Source organism: Choristoneura fumiferana, chromosome 11 (assembly GCF_025370935.1).
Source record: "Choristoneura fumiferana chromosome 11, NRCan_CFum_1, whole genome shotgun sequence".
NCBI classification, from domain to species: Eukaryota; Metazoa; Arthropoda; class Insecta; order Lepidoptera; family Tortricidae; genus Choristoneura; species Choristoneura fumiferana.
In genome coordinates, this window is record NC_133482.1 from 13,463,424 (window position 1) to 13,479,631 (window position 16,208).

Below are 16,208 nucleotides of genomic sequence, written 5' to 3' on the forward strand. Positions count from 1 at the left end.
CGTAAATACATCATTTTGCTCCCTTGTGACACAAATAACTATTTTCTATTTATTGTAAACCTTAAAACCACTTTTTGAGAAAGCTAATGACTTTTAGGATCAACCTGGTCCACCTACGAAGGCTCGGGTGAATATACAGATGGAACAACGGAGACTGGTGATACTGGTCCAACTTCGGAAACTCCTGAGACGGCTACAGATGGTACTGGTTCTGATTTGACAAAAGAAACCAGTTCAACAGTATCTGGAGAGACTGAGAGTGAAGTAACTGAGGAATCAGGAGCAACTGACGCAACTAGTAGCACAGATGTGACACCAACCGATAGCAGTGATGTTGAAAGTGAAAGTGGGGCATCTACTGTCAGCCCTAGTAGTACTGAAACTAATATCACAGAAACAACAGAGAGTGGTGAATATATTTTTGATAATGTTTGTGAAATTTTAGTTAGTATTTCGAACAATAACATTTGTGTCGTGAAATCATTTTACTTTTGCAGGTGCGACGGAGGAGACTTCAGAATCATCAGCTACAGACTCATCAGTCTCAGAAGGTAGTTTAAGGTGTAATAATAATTTAGTATTTGTGAATTATGAAAATATTTCTTGACTATTTTTTTTTACATAGGATTCACGGATAGTACTACAGAAAACACAGAAACTGAAGAAACCGGTAGTACAGTGACTGAAGAAACCGTTACATCGATTACAGAGGAAACCGGTTCGACGGCAACTGACGTTACAGTTTCAACAGTGGCAGAAGAAACTGACTCTACAATCACTGAAGAAACAGTTACAACAGTGACAGATGAGACTGGTTCCACGGCAACTGAAGAGACAGTTTCAACAGAAACCAGTCCCACGGCAACAGAAGAAACAGTTTCAACAGAAATCAGCCCCACTGCAACGGATGAAACAGTTTCAACAGAAATCAGTCCCACAACAACGGATGATAGCTCAAAAGCAACTGATACCTCGACTACAGAAATCGCGGAAACTACGGAAACGAGTGACAAGTCTAGTTCAGATGTTACAGAAACAGGTACCAGTGACTTATCAACAACAGAAAGTTCAGATCGTTCAACCACAGAAGGTGTAACTCTATCTGAATCAAGCACCGAGTCCACAAACGCTACTGATTCTACAGAAATTACAGGAAGTACAGAGAGTACAGTGACTGATGAAACAAGTGACGCAGAAACCGAAGAAACGACAGGCACCAGTGAAGAAGTAACTACAGAAAGTATACCAACAGGTAGTACCGTCGCTGAAACGGGAAGCACTGAAACAGATGTAACGAGTAGCACAGAAAGTGAGGGTTCGACAGTGTCAGATCTTACTTCTGAATCAGGATCAACTACCGAACCAAGTACCCAAACAGAAGCAACTACTGCTTCTGGATTAACTAGTGAATCGGAGCCAACCGAATCCACAGTAAGCACAGGTACGGATAAGGCAATAAAAAAATATTTATCTTCCTTGATTTAATGTTAGAAATATACATTTTTCATATTGTTATTTTATTGAACAGAAACTGATTTGACTGAAAGCACTACTGCAGGTGGCTCAACTACAGAATTCACCGAAGAAACATCAGAATCCAGTGACACAAGTAAATATATTTTTTATTAACGATTTCTGTTATGTTAAAGCTCATAAATTTAACTTAAATAAATTCGATTTTGATAGCTATAAAATACACTCAAATGCATATTCATGTCAATCGCAATAGGTTTAAATTTCTAAAAATTCTTATATTATCAACAACTCCTGAAAAATAAACTAATAGAGTCGAATGGACCCAAGGTTAAGCAGAACACTAAATTTGGGCAAGCGGGTCATAATTTTAAGGTTTAACACAAAAAATGTGTATTATTCCATCATAATAATAATATTTTTATAATTCTAATAAATAAATCAACTTGTTTATATGTATACGTGAGATCAGAGAAAAAGCTATCAAGAAAAACTAGTAATAGTACGAAAGAAGCAATAAGTTACTACTTAATACATTGCAGAATTTTACAGGACGTATCAACATTCTACTGATTCGTTCCTTTTCTTAATAATATGGTATGCTTCTAGCTCCGTGGGACTGGTCATCCACCGTAGCCATCTACACAAAGAAACCTCGCTGCAGGCCGAGGAAGACCCCCGCCAAATGCATCAAGAGCATGTTCGGATGCTGTCCCGACGGGAAAACACCCGCTGCAGGGCCTTTCGATGAAGGTAATCAATCTTTCAACATATTTATCACCTGTCATCGTATGTACTGACTTTTTATCATATTCACAGTTTAATCAGTCTTCAAAGTCACGAAATCGACGATAGTCATAACATATGTCACATTTATATTAGATATAATTACTGAGTACACTCCGTGAGCTCTTAAAAAAAAACCTTCGGATTTTAGAAGCATGCTTCGGGTATAGACGATGACGATGACACGCGATCGTGATATGCGGTTCTGTTCTGTTATCAACTTGCAAAACTTTTCAAAGTTACCGTAAAAAGTTATGTAATAGTACATTGTGTCTTAAGGGCGGTAAATAAGGAATTACGAACGAGCGTCTATTAGAAGCCTGAAGTCGAAGACTGAGGGCTTTAATGAGTCGATGTTCGTAATTCTAGTACCGCCCGTGCGACATACAATGTTTTTCATCACATTTGCGAGTAAAATTTTAATATATTTCTAAAAGAAAAAATATAATTCTTCCAAATATTGGCGATATCATAGGCTGCGCTCTTGGCAGCGTCGCCCTCCCCCTCCCTCAGCATGTGCCTGAGCCGCGTGTGCATGTGGTCCTGCTGCTTCGCCATGCGCTGCAGCGCGCGCAGCACCATCAGTACGGGCACGGACTCATTTACCGACCTTGGGCTTCATGACAACAAAATTTGTACGCGCAATGACTCATTTACCGACCACGGGTTTCATGACAAGCACATTAAGGTCGAGGGTTTTATTTGGCGGGTTGCAACCAAGGTAGCCTGCATGTTTCGACGCTGTTTACGAGCAAGTGTGATGAAAAGAATAATCATCAGTACAAAATGAACCTTACTGTAATAATATTACGCTTCTTTATCTTTTCCTAATTTTAATACAATATGACTTTTTTGTCATGATACAAATAAAATAAAATTAGCATTTTCGAATTCTTCTATCCTTAATTTAAATAGAGAACACACTACCTTTATTTGGAAATATATAGAGCTGTTGTTAGTATCTTCTTCTCTTGGGTAACTATGTCAAATGAGTTTTTTTGGTCTGCTTTCGTTTAATATTTTTTTAATGTACTTTTTGAAATCCCCGTTGCTTCAACTCGGTCTTGAACCTTATTAAAATATCAACACTTTTCTTGAAACTTTCAGCTTCTTTACAAAATATGTATAAGTATACATTATAAACAATCTCCCGTTATTGGCTATTTACAGAAATACCCTGTTAAAGTTGACTCCCCATGGAAATCAATTTCCGAAAAATAACAAACTAAGTAAATAAGTAAGTGGTGGTTTTAACTGCTCTATATAAATCAATGATAACACAACGAGTGCTCTCTTCTCGTGATGGATTGCTACAAGTCAAAAAGACAATTGTCATTTTTAACAGACTTCAAAAAAGGAGGAGGTTTTATGTTCCAATGTTTGTATTTTTTCTACTAACGAATCCCGAAGGTTTTTCTAAGAGCTCACGGATTGTTCATTATTTTGATTATTTTGACTTTCTGGTCATTTTGCGACAGCGATGATCACGAGTAGAGTAAGAATATCTACCTACTCACTTGATTTGATTTGATATTGACATTCCATACATCTGACAAAGAAATCATAGCGAAATTGATTACGAGAAGTTCCTACTCTGGTACGCGATTCAATAGTACCGACCTGCAGTCGAAGAAACTGAATCACGTCCAGCCATAGAGAACCTTTTTGCTGTAAATTTCATATTGGCATTCCATTCATCTGCCAGTGAAATCATAGTGTGATTGTGATTGGGTAAAGGTTCCACCCTGGTACGTTTTACTTAGGTACTTATACTCTTTAGTTTTTCTATTAATTTTCAGCATGTCCGCACCCCAAGACTTGTAACGAAACGAAATTCGGTTGCTGCCCCGACGGCGTCTCGCCCGCTGCTGGGCTTCGCAACAAAGGATGTCCGTCAAGTAAATGTAAGGAGACACTGTACGGATGCTGCAAGTCTGACAACAAAACGCCGGCTGAGGGCAACGATCAGGAGGGCTGTCCACCGCCGCCGCCGCCTTGCAAGTCTTCCGAGTAAGTAGCCATCGGAAGAGAAAAGCTTCTCTATCTATCTCTATTCAGCCTACTGAAATGCTGTATCATAGGTACATAGATGGAACATATTAAAGCTGCGTTCAGCTGAATGAACCCCATCATCTGTTATTGGGTTAAGTTTAGCTAAACGTATCTGTAAAGATTTTTCATCGGGGTTTTCTTTCATTCAAATTGTTGTAAAAAATTTAAAGCTATGCACTTTAAACTTCGATCAATATTCGGAAACAATTTACAACCACATTTGAAAAATACTGAAAAGAAAAAATGAACAAGGGTTCCGTGATAATAATTCGAAGACATCTTGTATTTTGAGCATTCTGGATCTTAATCACTCATACTCGTAAAATAGCAAAATTGCCTCGACGTTTCGGATGTGGTTGCAATGTATTTCTGTCATATTAATTTTGTTCCAGAAGGTACAGGGCTAGGTTAGTTCTAATGTATAAAATATGTAACTTAGCATTATTAAACTTTTTTAAAGATTTGGCTGCTGCAAGGATGGAAAGACTGAAGCTAAAGGACCGCTCAAAGAAGGATGTCCCGAAACAACTACAACAACAACAGGTGAAAAAAAAAACATTTTGTTTGCTTAATTTAGGACGCCTCTAAATGTCTCTTTTGCTGTTTAAATTTCACTAAAAAACTAAAGAAGGAAAGGTTAAAGCCATATTATGGCGTTATTAGATTACCACAAATTATCAATTACTAGCTTTTGCCCGCGACAAAGACACACACTTTCGCATTTATAATATTAGTATGGATGTAATTTGGATGACAATAAAAGTAATCAGAGAAAGCATTGAAAGTATCCTAAAACTTATAACACACACACACACGTTCACAACACTCTTTCACATACTCTGAATAGTACTGGAAACCAGCAGCTGATTCTTACTTGGTATTTTTAACAGAAGCAACGATTTGGCCTGATTGTCAATCGAGTTTGGTTGGTAGCTCGAGACTTGTCCTGAGCGATTTGGTCCAGGGTGCTTTTTGACGAGTACTGAATTCGGCTGCACATGTCAAGATGGGTGTTACACCGCACTCTCTCATGGTCCTCATGTGTTGACAAAAAGACTTCAATAAATTGTAGCGGGTTTTAAAATGTTCGGTCCTTTTTCAACGACCTACGTTGAACCGAGATGATCAACTTGGCTATACAGCACGAAGAAAAGATGGCCGTTGGGAAAAGTTTTCAAATCGCGATCGCGGATTGGTAAACGAGATGAGGATGACCTAGTTAAAGCCGCGTGTTCACGGTGGATGCAGGCCGCTTCCGACCTAAGCAGCTGGAGGTCTGCGAGGGAGGCCTATGTCCTACAGTGAACGTCCTACGGCTGACATGATGATGATGATCAATTCGAGCCCGACTGCCACATCTTGGCCTAGGTATATACGCCCCACTGTAGGGCAAACCAATGTTCGTCAAGTCGGTGGAATCCTTAGTGACTTAACCCTCGACTTTGAAACCTAGCTTAAGGAGCCGATCTGCTGAATGAAGTCGTGCAACACATCAGCTTACGGCTGCTGCCCTGATGGCAAGACACCGGCGCACGGGCCCGGCAGCGAAGGGTGCTGTCTGCTCTACCCGTACGGCTGTTGCCCGGACAACTACAAGCCTGCGGACGGACCGCATCTTGAAGGTAGTATCTCTAAAACCGAGTAAGCACTACGTGGTTAGTCGCGGCGGTTCAGCGCGCGGTGCTCTTTCTGAAGAGCACTCGGGAAACCACGCAGCTAAATGCATAGTGCATTCTTTCACTAAGCGCTCGCTTCTTTCTATGCACTATCTATACGGTTAGCCGAGTGGTGTTTCTCTTTTCAAGCAATACTCTGAAGAGAGATAGCGCGCTAAAACCGCACTGCTAACTGCATTGCATAGTGCGTTCATGCTCTAAGGGTTATTTAATGCAGCACGAGTAGACCTGTAGGCTACGTTACCTCCATACTATCTATGAGGCTTTTCTATCACTCCTGCTAGCTCGTACTGAGGCACCAACTTCTAACTAGTAGAAAAATATTTTCATGGTTTTTTGTAGTCGGTTAAATTTTTTGTTGACGCAAACAGCGGGGCGGTGAGCGTTTTCTGTTTTCATTGTGTTTACTCGATGTGGTGCCAGGAAACCACCGTGTAGGACGTGCAATGAACAGAGGAAACGCTGGCGTGCAGTCCGCAGCCTAAATCTGTGTTTAATCCAACGCTCTCGGTCTGTAGGCTGTGGTTGCCAGAACGCCCGCTTCGGCTGCTGTCCGGACAACGTGACCATCGCCCGCGGCTACAACAAGGAGGGCTGCGGCTGCGAGCACACCGAACACGGCTGCTGCCCTGACAAGTAACTATCCCACATTTTCCATATCAGAACCTTTTCGGTAATATTTCATGTCACCACCATTTTATGTTGGTAATATTATGACAAAACTTTTCAATTATTTTTACGATTTAGCGGTGGTACTTTTGAGCCGTAAATAATATATTTTTCTTCAGGCACACAGAAGCATCCGGCCCTGACTACGAAGGCTGCAGTTGTCACACGTACCAGTTCGGCTGTTGCCCTGATGGCATCACCACCGCCAAAGGCCCCAACCTGCAGGGCTGCGACTGCCGCCAGTCCACGCACGGCTGCTGCGGGGACGGCCAGACGGCCGCCACCGGACCCGACCAGGTTGGCTGCGATTGTGCTTCGAGCAAATACGGATGCTGTCCTGATGGACAGACGGAAGCTAAGGGAGAGAAGTTCTCTGGATGCACCGATGTGCCCGAAAATAAACAAGGTGAACTTTTATATTTTGATTAAAAATGTTGACTAGTTCAATCAAGTTCATACTCGTACGTGCATGATAGAATATCTAAACAAGCGTGTATATCTGTTCTCTTCATCATCATCCCAATTTCGATCACAGCGTCTAGTATAGGTACTAAAAAATAGCCCAATGCTTTTCCTTCATTTAACATCAAATTAATATAGATTCCCAGATGATAAAACTAAACTAGCTAGTGCTGAGTAATTCATAACAGTATTCCTGACTTTTCCGAAAGTTTTCATTTCTAGCATATTTAAATATTCTTCTGAAACTAATAGAACAGATTTCCCAGGTGGCGCTTCCTTACAAGGTTTGGGAATCCAATCCGTCTAGTCACAAATATTAAGAGAAATATCCGATCCTTCAAGTTAACAAACTTTACAAGATGTTTCAATAATCCTCCAATGCGTGGTTGGTCCTTTCAGCGGCGTGCGCGTTGCCGGCCGTGCAAGGGCCGTGCCATAACTACTCGGCATACTGGTTCTTCGACACGCAGTACGGCGGCTGCTCGCGCTTCTGGTATGGCGGTTGCGAAGGCAACGGCAACCGGTTCGCCACCAAAGAAGAGTGCGAGGATGTTTGCGTACGACCATCCGATAAAGGTAATAAATGTCAATGATCTACTTAAAACTGAATCTAGCAGGCACCTTTTACAGCTAGGGAAGAAAAAAAGCGCCATTCTTAAAATCATTACTTCATTACCTAATGCCAACCTACATGCTAGTCATAGATGCCTAGCTATATAAACATAGGTACATGTAATTTCGCTTCAACCCAGGGATCTAACTTATATCCCATATCTTTCAAACCTTAACACAGACAGATAAATATTTAGAATGTGCGCAATGTTTCTCTATAACTGACCAGTCCATCATAATAACAATAAACATTTTCAGAGGTGTGCCATCTCCCGAAGTCGATCGGAGGATGCGGGGATGCCTACCAGCGCTGGTACTACGACTCTGAGTACGAACAGTGCGGCCAATTCCAGTACACCGGCTGCCTCGGCAATGCCAACAACTTCGAGACGCGCGAGAAGTGCCAGAAGCAGTGCCAACCTGCCAGGAACGAAGGTATCAATATTCTGAACATTCAAAGGAAATCTACTTACCAGCTAACTTTTTATAAACTTATAAGTAGATGATATTATATTCTGTCCCCTTCATTCTATGGACTACCTTCGAGAGTTTGTGCTACCTATTCTTTGTTTTTTTTTCAAAGAGAATAAAAAGACTCGCTTGTCAAGACCCTGACTGCGCCTTAAGACTTGATGGTTTACCACAATTCTATATTTTATGACACGTGTATTAGACACTTGCATCAGACATCTAGAAAGAGAAAGAACAAACTATTGAAAACTTTCCATCTCGGTGATAAAAATTTCACCCCATGTCTTGATCGATTTAGAATATTGCACTGACTTCGCCTTACTTGCTACCTATATACTCTTGACTTGACAGAGTGGTTGAGGATCCGTAGTGAACCTTCATGACGACTTTCTTGTGGAAAGAGTGTGATGTTTTCTTATTACCTTTGACACACTAGTGCTGGAGTCCGGATAGTTCGTAGTTGGCAACAGAGAGCGCTGCTGCCCAGTCTCACATTCCCTTAGTTTTTACGACACCCATGTGAAGAAACGGGTCCGTCCTATTCTAACACCAGGCATGGTACGGACAGCATCACTTATCTACCACATTATCAATCATTTATTGAACCAGGCGTTACTTTCCGGAGGTCCATATCAATGAACTGAAAAAATTATTCTGCTCAGCCGCACCTTTGCAGACCATTGACTTTTGAAGGTCGCAGGTGAGCAAAGTAGATAATTGTTTCAATTCATTCACCATATTATCTACGCGATGAGTACACGTAACATAAGTATAGTTAGAAACTTATGTCCCTTATCTTTCTTTAAATGTTTAAGACCAATGTAAGCAGCCAATCGAGCGGGGCTCGTGTGCCGGCAACTTCGTGCGCTGGGGCTTCAACGCGGAGGCCGGGCGCTGCGAGCAGTTCTCCTGGGGCGGCTGCGAGGGCAACGCCAACAGGTTCAGCTCAGACGCTGCCTGCGTGCTGCGGTGCCAGCCTCCCGGTGCTCTACAACGTGAGTCTATGCGCTGAAGAATTAAAGCGATTATCGATACCTACCTGCTTGACAATTTAACGAAATAATTTCGTGCAGGTTGAATATACGAGTAACTATATTCTCTCATGGATAGGTACTTAATTGGAGATCCTTTCGACTGGCATAATTTTATAAGTCATAATGTAATGTTTGTTATAATTATTCTTAGACATATTTTTTACCCGCTGAAACCATACATTTTTCATAAATTTTAAATGGTCACCTGTAGAACTCTTTAGGTTAGGCTAGGTTTGTTTTATAACAATTCTGAAAAAATAAATGGTTTCAGAGAATAAAATAGTTATGTCAAACATTACATTATGACTAACAATTTTCGACCAGTCGATATAGTCACACTTAATTGCTATTCTGAATTCGTATCACAGTCAAGTGCAAAATATCATCTATTCGAACCACTCAAAAATATGTGTTATCGTGGCCTTATTACGTCGAAATCAGTCTGTGGTACCTAAGTACATATTTTTTAAGCGTTGGATAGGTTCGTATTTTTACACTCGACTGTACTTAAAGGTACCATACATAGTTCAAAATAACAACAATGTCATGAGAGATGCAATGCATCATGTAGATACAACCCAAATTTTTTAGTCTAGATTGAAGGATTTGTAGTAAAAACTGAATTTATAACAAATATTTAAGTTATACTATGGGTTTCTCACTTCTTTTATGTGCACGCTGGTTTTGGGATATGCTTACTATGTAGATTAGCGGTTATGGTTTTCAGTAGTTTATCTTCTAGAACATTTTCCTTCTTTGCTAATACTTCATAATTTACAGTTTGGTATGCTCGAGTATTTTGCATAAAATCTTAATAGAACCAATGTAAAACCGAATGAAAATCTCGGACATACCAGGCTGTCAGAAGCCATGAGCGGTAGACAAGCTTGTGGATACTAACTGTCTCTGCACGGAACAGCTGAGTGCACGTTGCCGCAAGAAGCAGGCAATTGCACAGACAAGGAGCCTGCCTGGTCCTTCAGCGAGACTGAGAACCGATGCTTGCCGTTCTACTACAGCGGCTGCGGAGGCAACGGCAATAGGTTTAGCGACGAGAGAAGTTGCGCGGAAGCTTGTCCTAGCGCTTTCGGTGAGTTCACTGAACCATCCATCCTCTTCATCCTTGATGTTATTTAGCCTTCAAGCCGTGAAATAAAACGGGTAAGCTAAACGTATGCTGATACGAGCCTCGATGCCTGACCTTCTAGTACTGTGGCTGCGGAGGCAACGGCATCAGCTGTGCCGAACAGAGAAGTTGTGCGGAGGCCTTTGCTTGCGCTTTCGGTAAGTCCAATTAATCATCCATCCTCTTCATCCTTGATGTTACCTATCCTTCAAGCCGTGAAATAAAACGGGTCAGCTGAACGTGCCTAAGAACGTTGATACAAGCTTCGATGAGAGACATTCTACTATACCTAACGGCTGCAAAGACAACGGTAACAGTTGTACCGACCAGAGATTTGCGCGGAGGCTTTTGCTAGCGCTTTCGGTGAGTTCAATGAGCCATTCGTCCTCTTCTTCCTTGATATTATGTTACTTTTTTTTTATTCGACTGGATGGCAAACGAGCAAGTGGGTCTCCTGATGGTAAGAGATCACCACCGTCCATAAACATCTGCAACACCAGGGGTATTGCAGATGCGTTGCCAACTTAGAAGCCTAAGATGGGATACCTCAAGTGCCAGTAATTTCACCGGCTGTCTTACTCTCCACGCCGAAACACAACAGTGCAAGCACTGCTGCTTCACGGCAGGATTAGCGAGCAAGATGGTGGTAGCAATCCGGGCGGACCTTGCACAAGGTCCTACCACCTGCGACCTGGACTTCAAACCTTGAAGTAAATTAGTTGAAGCGAACGTAAGTTGACGCAAGTCCCGGTGAGTGCCTTTCTACTATAGCGGCTGCGGACGTAACTGGTAACGGGTAGCGTCAAGAAAAGTTGCGTGGAGGCTTTCAGTACCTAAGTTCAAAGAGAAATCTGGCCTTATACTACAAAGTTCAAGATTCGAACTTCGATCATCTTGTGCCATCTCGCTCACGCTGGTAGTATTTAATATGAGAGTGAGTGAAACGAACTCCTATTTTTTAATTTCGGAGAAGGCTACTCTCTGTCGTCGATGTAGGTACGTGATAATACGGTAGACTTCAAGCTGTGAAACAAAGCAGGTGTGCTGAATGCAAGTTGACACAAATCTGTAGAACTCATTCCAGTATGTCTGGTAGAAGGATCTAGCAGCTTCTAGAAATAGGGTAAGTTACTGCACGACACTTCAGTGTTTGTTTCTCGATTACTTTTACTCTTAATTGGTGTCGCTTTGGTTTTGCTTTCTAAACCTAACTTGTTTTCAGTTTTTTTTGGTTTCCTTCTGACTTCTATGCACGCAAATTATACTTTCCAGCAATTGTTTACTACTTGGTACATACCTACATAAGTATTAAATACAGTTGAGCTTAAAAGTAGCTGAGCCCCTTAATGTTTTGTCAAAGATTTCAAACTGTCTCTGTATTGTTGTTCATGTGACTAAATATTAAAGGGTTGTACTTTTTGAGCTTGAGATAACAATGAGGCATCGGCCTCATTATAACTATATAGTTAGCGTCTGCAAATGTCTAATATGAACAAATTGGATGTCCCAGAACGAGAGATGTGCACCCTGCCAGCGGAGGCCGGCGATTGTGCAACCTACCGCATCAACTGGTACTTCGACACTGCTAACCAAAGGTAAGTTTGATTTTGATCACTATTCTAACCTTACCTAAATTAACTTACTTTACTGGTAGTTTTTTGGGGTCGCATTTCAGAGCTAACATAATCTACTTTGCAGACCGCATTTTTGAATGAAAAAATATACTAAGAAATTGTCTGCTTTTAGACATTTTAGGGTTCCGGAGCCAAAATTGCAAAAACGGAATCCTTATAGTTTCGCCATGTCTGTCTGTCTGTCTGTCTGTCTGTCCGTCCGCGGCTTTGCTCAGGGACTATCAATGCTAGAAAGCTGTTATTTTGCACGGATATATATATATATAAACTATGCCGACAAAATAGTACAATAGAAAAAAAAAAAATTTTTTTGGGTACCTCCCATAGACGTAAAGGGGGGTGATTTTTTTTTCTCATCCAACCCTATAGTGTGGGGTATCATTGGATAGGTCTTTTAAAATCATTAGAGGTTTGCTATAACGATTTTTCGATTCAGTGTTTTGTTTGCGAAATATTCAACTTTAAAGTGCAAATTTTCATTAAACCCCCCCCCTCTAAAATCTAATCCGGTGGGTGGAAAAACTTGAAAAAATTCACAATGGTAGTAAGTATATCAAACTTACAAGGAAAACTATAACGACTAAGTTTGCTTAAAAATTATTAATAGTTTAAGAGTAAATAGAAGCCTAAGGTATAAAATATACCTAAACTTGGAAGATTCCGTATAAAATTTCATAATGGCTACTGAACCCTATTTTGGGCGTGTCCGACACGCTCTTGTTTTAGTATATTTCAGCAGTAGGTACCAAAATTATGTAATACATAAAAATAAATAATAAATAAATAAAATCATTGAGTAGGTAAATGAAAAAAAAGGTACGTACGTAAGAGTATACCGTATAATGATACTTTAAATGTGAAATGGTAATAGAAAAATTAACAAAGCCAATCAGACAAACGATAATAATTCGGATAGTTTTCGTACAAATGATATTCAGTCAATGATGTTTAGTGTTTGAGATAGGGTACCTTTGAATTGTGATCGATAAAGAACATTTGTATTATACGCGGTAACCGCTGTAACCGCTGGGGTAAACGAGTTCTTGAGTGGAGACCGCGGATCGGCGCAAGCGTGGCGTGGGGCCACTCAGACTAGGTGGAGCGATGATCTTCGTAAGGTGGCTGGCAAGAACTGAGGCCGTATTGCCTATCGCTTCTGATGCTCTCGATCGCAATTAAATGACAGATTTCGCATAGAAAAACTGTCATTTGATTGCGACCGTGAGTCTCAGAAACGTTAGGCAATACGGCCTCTGAATGAGAGTGGCCGAGGGTCGTGCTCAGTCGCGTGCAATTGGAGAGGCCTATGTCCAGCAGTGGACTAAGATACGCTGATGATGATGATGAATGTTGAGCATGCAACGATGTCCGCAGATGCCGGCAGTTCTACTACGGCGGCTGCGGCGGCAACGGCAACAACTTCGAGTCCGAGGAGCTGTGCCGCGCGAGCTGCGCCGGCGCGCCCCCCACCACCACCACGCAGCGCCCCGCCGAGGCAGGACCGTTCAAGGAAGGTGAGGGACTACTAACGATCAGTACGTTAGAAGACATCCATTAATGGACTATACCTTAGTAGATTAGTTTCCCAAAAATTGTAATTAGTCCCGTCAGTTAGATCAAAAAACATAGAAGACGTATTTTTTCTTTTACTTAACAATTAAACAAAAAAAATATGAAGATATTGTTAAACGAATTATTTTTTTACTTAGACTTTAGACTAGGTAAGGTAAGTTTTATAACAATCCTGAAGTACTCAGATACAGTTTAAAAACAAACCGTATGAAACAGTTGGCAAATGAATCAGCTAGGAAAATATTTTCGGCGGAAAATTAGAGATGAGACCTTACAGAGATGTTGTTTGACAATGGGCGTTGTTGCAGAGTACTGTTTCCTGGAGACGTCCCCGGGCCCATGTTCGGGCAACGAGACGCGCTGGGCGTACTCGGCCGAGGCGGGCGACTGCCGCCCCTTTACTTACGGCGGCTGTGAGGGCAACCGGAACAACTTCCCGTCCCGGGAGTACTGCTTGTACTACTGCAAGCCGACGCAAGGTACTCTTCAAGATGACATTTAAACAACGTGTCTCTCTCTCTACCCTCTTTATTTGGAATGGGCTATTGTTTCCATCGGCTTCTGTCCATGGCAAACCTGATGACGGAAATAAACCTCGATACAAATAATTCATTCCAAATGTAGACCGTCCGTTGATGACCACGATTCTCAGTCAGAAGGGAATGACTGAACTGGACTGCAGGGCTACTACGAAACTCAAAACTCGAAGTTCGTGCCGTGTGGTCCCTCTGACACTTATACTATTTAATACGAGAGCGATAGGGACGGTACGATGGGAACTTCGAGTTTCGTAGTAGCCCTGCAGGGCTCTATCATCTGGACAAAGACCAAAATTCCGAGTGGAGTTCTTTCTTAGGTCCGTTCTAATATCATAAATCACTTATGTAATAGATAGATACAAACAAAAATCCAAAGTAAACCAAGATCTCAATTAAACAGCACATTGCTCCAAACATAAGCTTAATATTAGGTACTATTCGATATAATTTATATTCTCTATAAAAACTCTATAAAAGCTATATATCTACGCAATAAGAGCGAAAAAGACGTCAAGCCATGCCTTTTTAGCTCTTATTACGTGCACATAAAGGTTTTTTCTTGCGGCTTTTTCCGATTCTGCGTCGATAGATGTGAGGAGACCCTAAAAGTATAGGTACTGTGTCTGTAGATCTGTGCCAGCTGCCGATGCGCACGGGCCACTGCAGCGAGTCGCTCCCGCGCTGGTTCTACGACGCGGCCACGGACCGCTGCAGCCAGTTCGCCTACAGCGGTTGCGACGGCAACGACAACAAGTATGTCTGCCTTTCTTTATGTTACTGGTGGTGGTAGCTCGGTACGCTATAGATATTTTTACTTTTTCAACCCACCATTGTGAGAAGAAAAAAAAAAGCCGTGGTGGCCTAGTGGATTGACCTATCACCTCTCAAGCAGAGGGTCGTGGGTTCAAACCCCGGCTCGCACCTCTGAGTTTTTCGAAATTCATGTGCGGAATTACATTTGAAATTTACCACGAGCACAAATCTGCGAAGCAATTCAATGGTGTGTGTGAAGTTCCCAATCCGCACTGGGCCCGCGTGGGAACTATGGCCCAAGCCCTCTTGTTCTGAGAGGAGGCCTGTGCCCAGCAGTGGGACGTATATAGGCTGGGATGATGATGATGATGATGATTGTGAGAAGATCCAAAAACTGTGAAGAATTTGTTTATACCTACTTAGCTGTCTGCGGTAACTGCAATACGGTATTTGACTATTTTTTATATGTTTTATTAATTAAAACTACACAATGCCTGTTATCGAATAGAAAAACATTTTTTAAGCTACTTTTACAAATAACAAAGTTGTAAAGGTTTGAAATTCAAGATTAGACAGAGAAAGACATACTGGCATGTGACGTCACACGCCAGTACCGCCATACTTGCTGCATAGAGAAAAGCGTTTGAGAAAGAGACAGTAGGTATATAGATTTTTCAAAAAATCACTTTAAATCCAATTTTCAACCGATTTAAATTTTCTCTTCGCTAAATACTATTTGTATATCTATATTTTCATAATAATATTAAGATATGGCAAAATCTAGCATGAAACCATAACGTCGTTCTCAGTGTTAAACTGTCTTCATATCAAATTTCATCAAGCGTGAAATCGTAACAAAAAGCTCATATTCGCATTCATACCTAATATTAGTTCCCAAATTCCACTGCTAACGGGCTCTGAACTTAGTCTGTTTAAATCGCAATATGGCGAACTGAATAGAATATGCTACCACTGAATAAGAAGTCATAAAGAGTGTTAGTGCGCTCCGCTCAGTCCGTTACCTTCGTTTCCGCTCGTTCCTTCAAGAAGGGTAATGAGCGTAAAAATTAGGCTTAGGATAAATGATTCTGTTGTCACCGTAGCTTCGAGTCGGCGGAGTACTGCGAGCGCCGTTGCCGCGCCAGCCCGGCGCCCTCACCGACCAGCGCCCCGGCCCTCACAACCACCACCGTCGCTCCGGTATGTGCATACTAATGCAGTAAATTCCATTTTTGAAAAAAATATCGGGCGTCGCTGAACGAATGTGTTCTAATTTTAAATAAACGCAATTAAAAAAAACGTATTTCGCGTGACTTACTCTTGATTCAAGAACTAAAATTCGTATCGTC

The 16,208-nt window shown here is 41.5% G+C and overlaps 1 protein-coding gene across 1 annotated transcript in view; it reads left to right on the top strand.

Annotated features, from left to right (window-relative positions):
* The window catches only part of Ppn (proteoglycan-like sulfated glycoprotein papilin), an 80,793-nt gene that overhangs the window by 17,694 nt on the left and 46,891 nt on the right, over positions 1–16,208 (top strand). Inside the window, exons 17-35 of the mRNA XM_074094848.1 lie at positions 98–409; positions 498–551; positions 626–1,441; positions 1,529–1,609; positions 2,083–2,226; positions 4,059–4,269; positions 4,772–4,854; positions 5,787–5,933; positions 6,506–6,623; positions 6,776–7,062; positions 7,518–7,694; positions 7,989–8,165; positions 9,017–9,196; positions 10,155–10,325; positions 11,872–11,956; positions 13,370–13,509; positions 13,876–14,046; positions 14,736–14,859; positions 15,963–16,059. Of these exons, the coding sequence (XP_073950949.1) occupies positions 98–409; positions 498–551; positions 626–1,441; positions 1,529–1,609; positions 2,083–2,226; positions 4,059–4,269; positions 4,772–4,854; positions 5,787–5,933; positions 6,506–6,623; positions 6,776–7,062; positions 7,518–7,694; positions 7,989–8,165; positions 9,017–9,196; positions 10,155–10,325; positions 11,872–11,956; positions 13,370–13,509; positions 13,876–14,046; positions 14,736–14,859; positions 15,963–16,059 (3,575 nt within the window). The remainder of the gene's footprint in view (positions 1–97; positions 410–497; positions 552–625; positions 1,442–1,528; positions 1,610–2,082; positions 2,227–4,058; positions 4,270–4,771; positions 4,855–5,786; positions 5,934–6,505; positions 6,624–6,775; positions 7,063–7,517; positions 7,695–7,988; positions 8,166–9,016; positions 9,197–10,154; positions 10,326–11,871; positions 11,957–13,369; positions 13,510–13,875; positions 14,047–14,735; positions 14,860–15,962; positions 16,060–16,208) is intronic.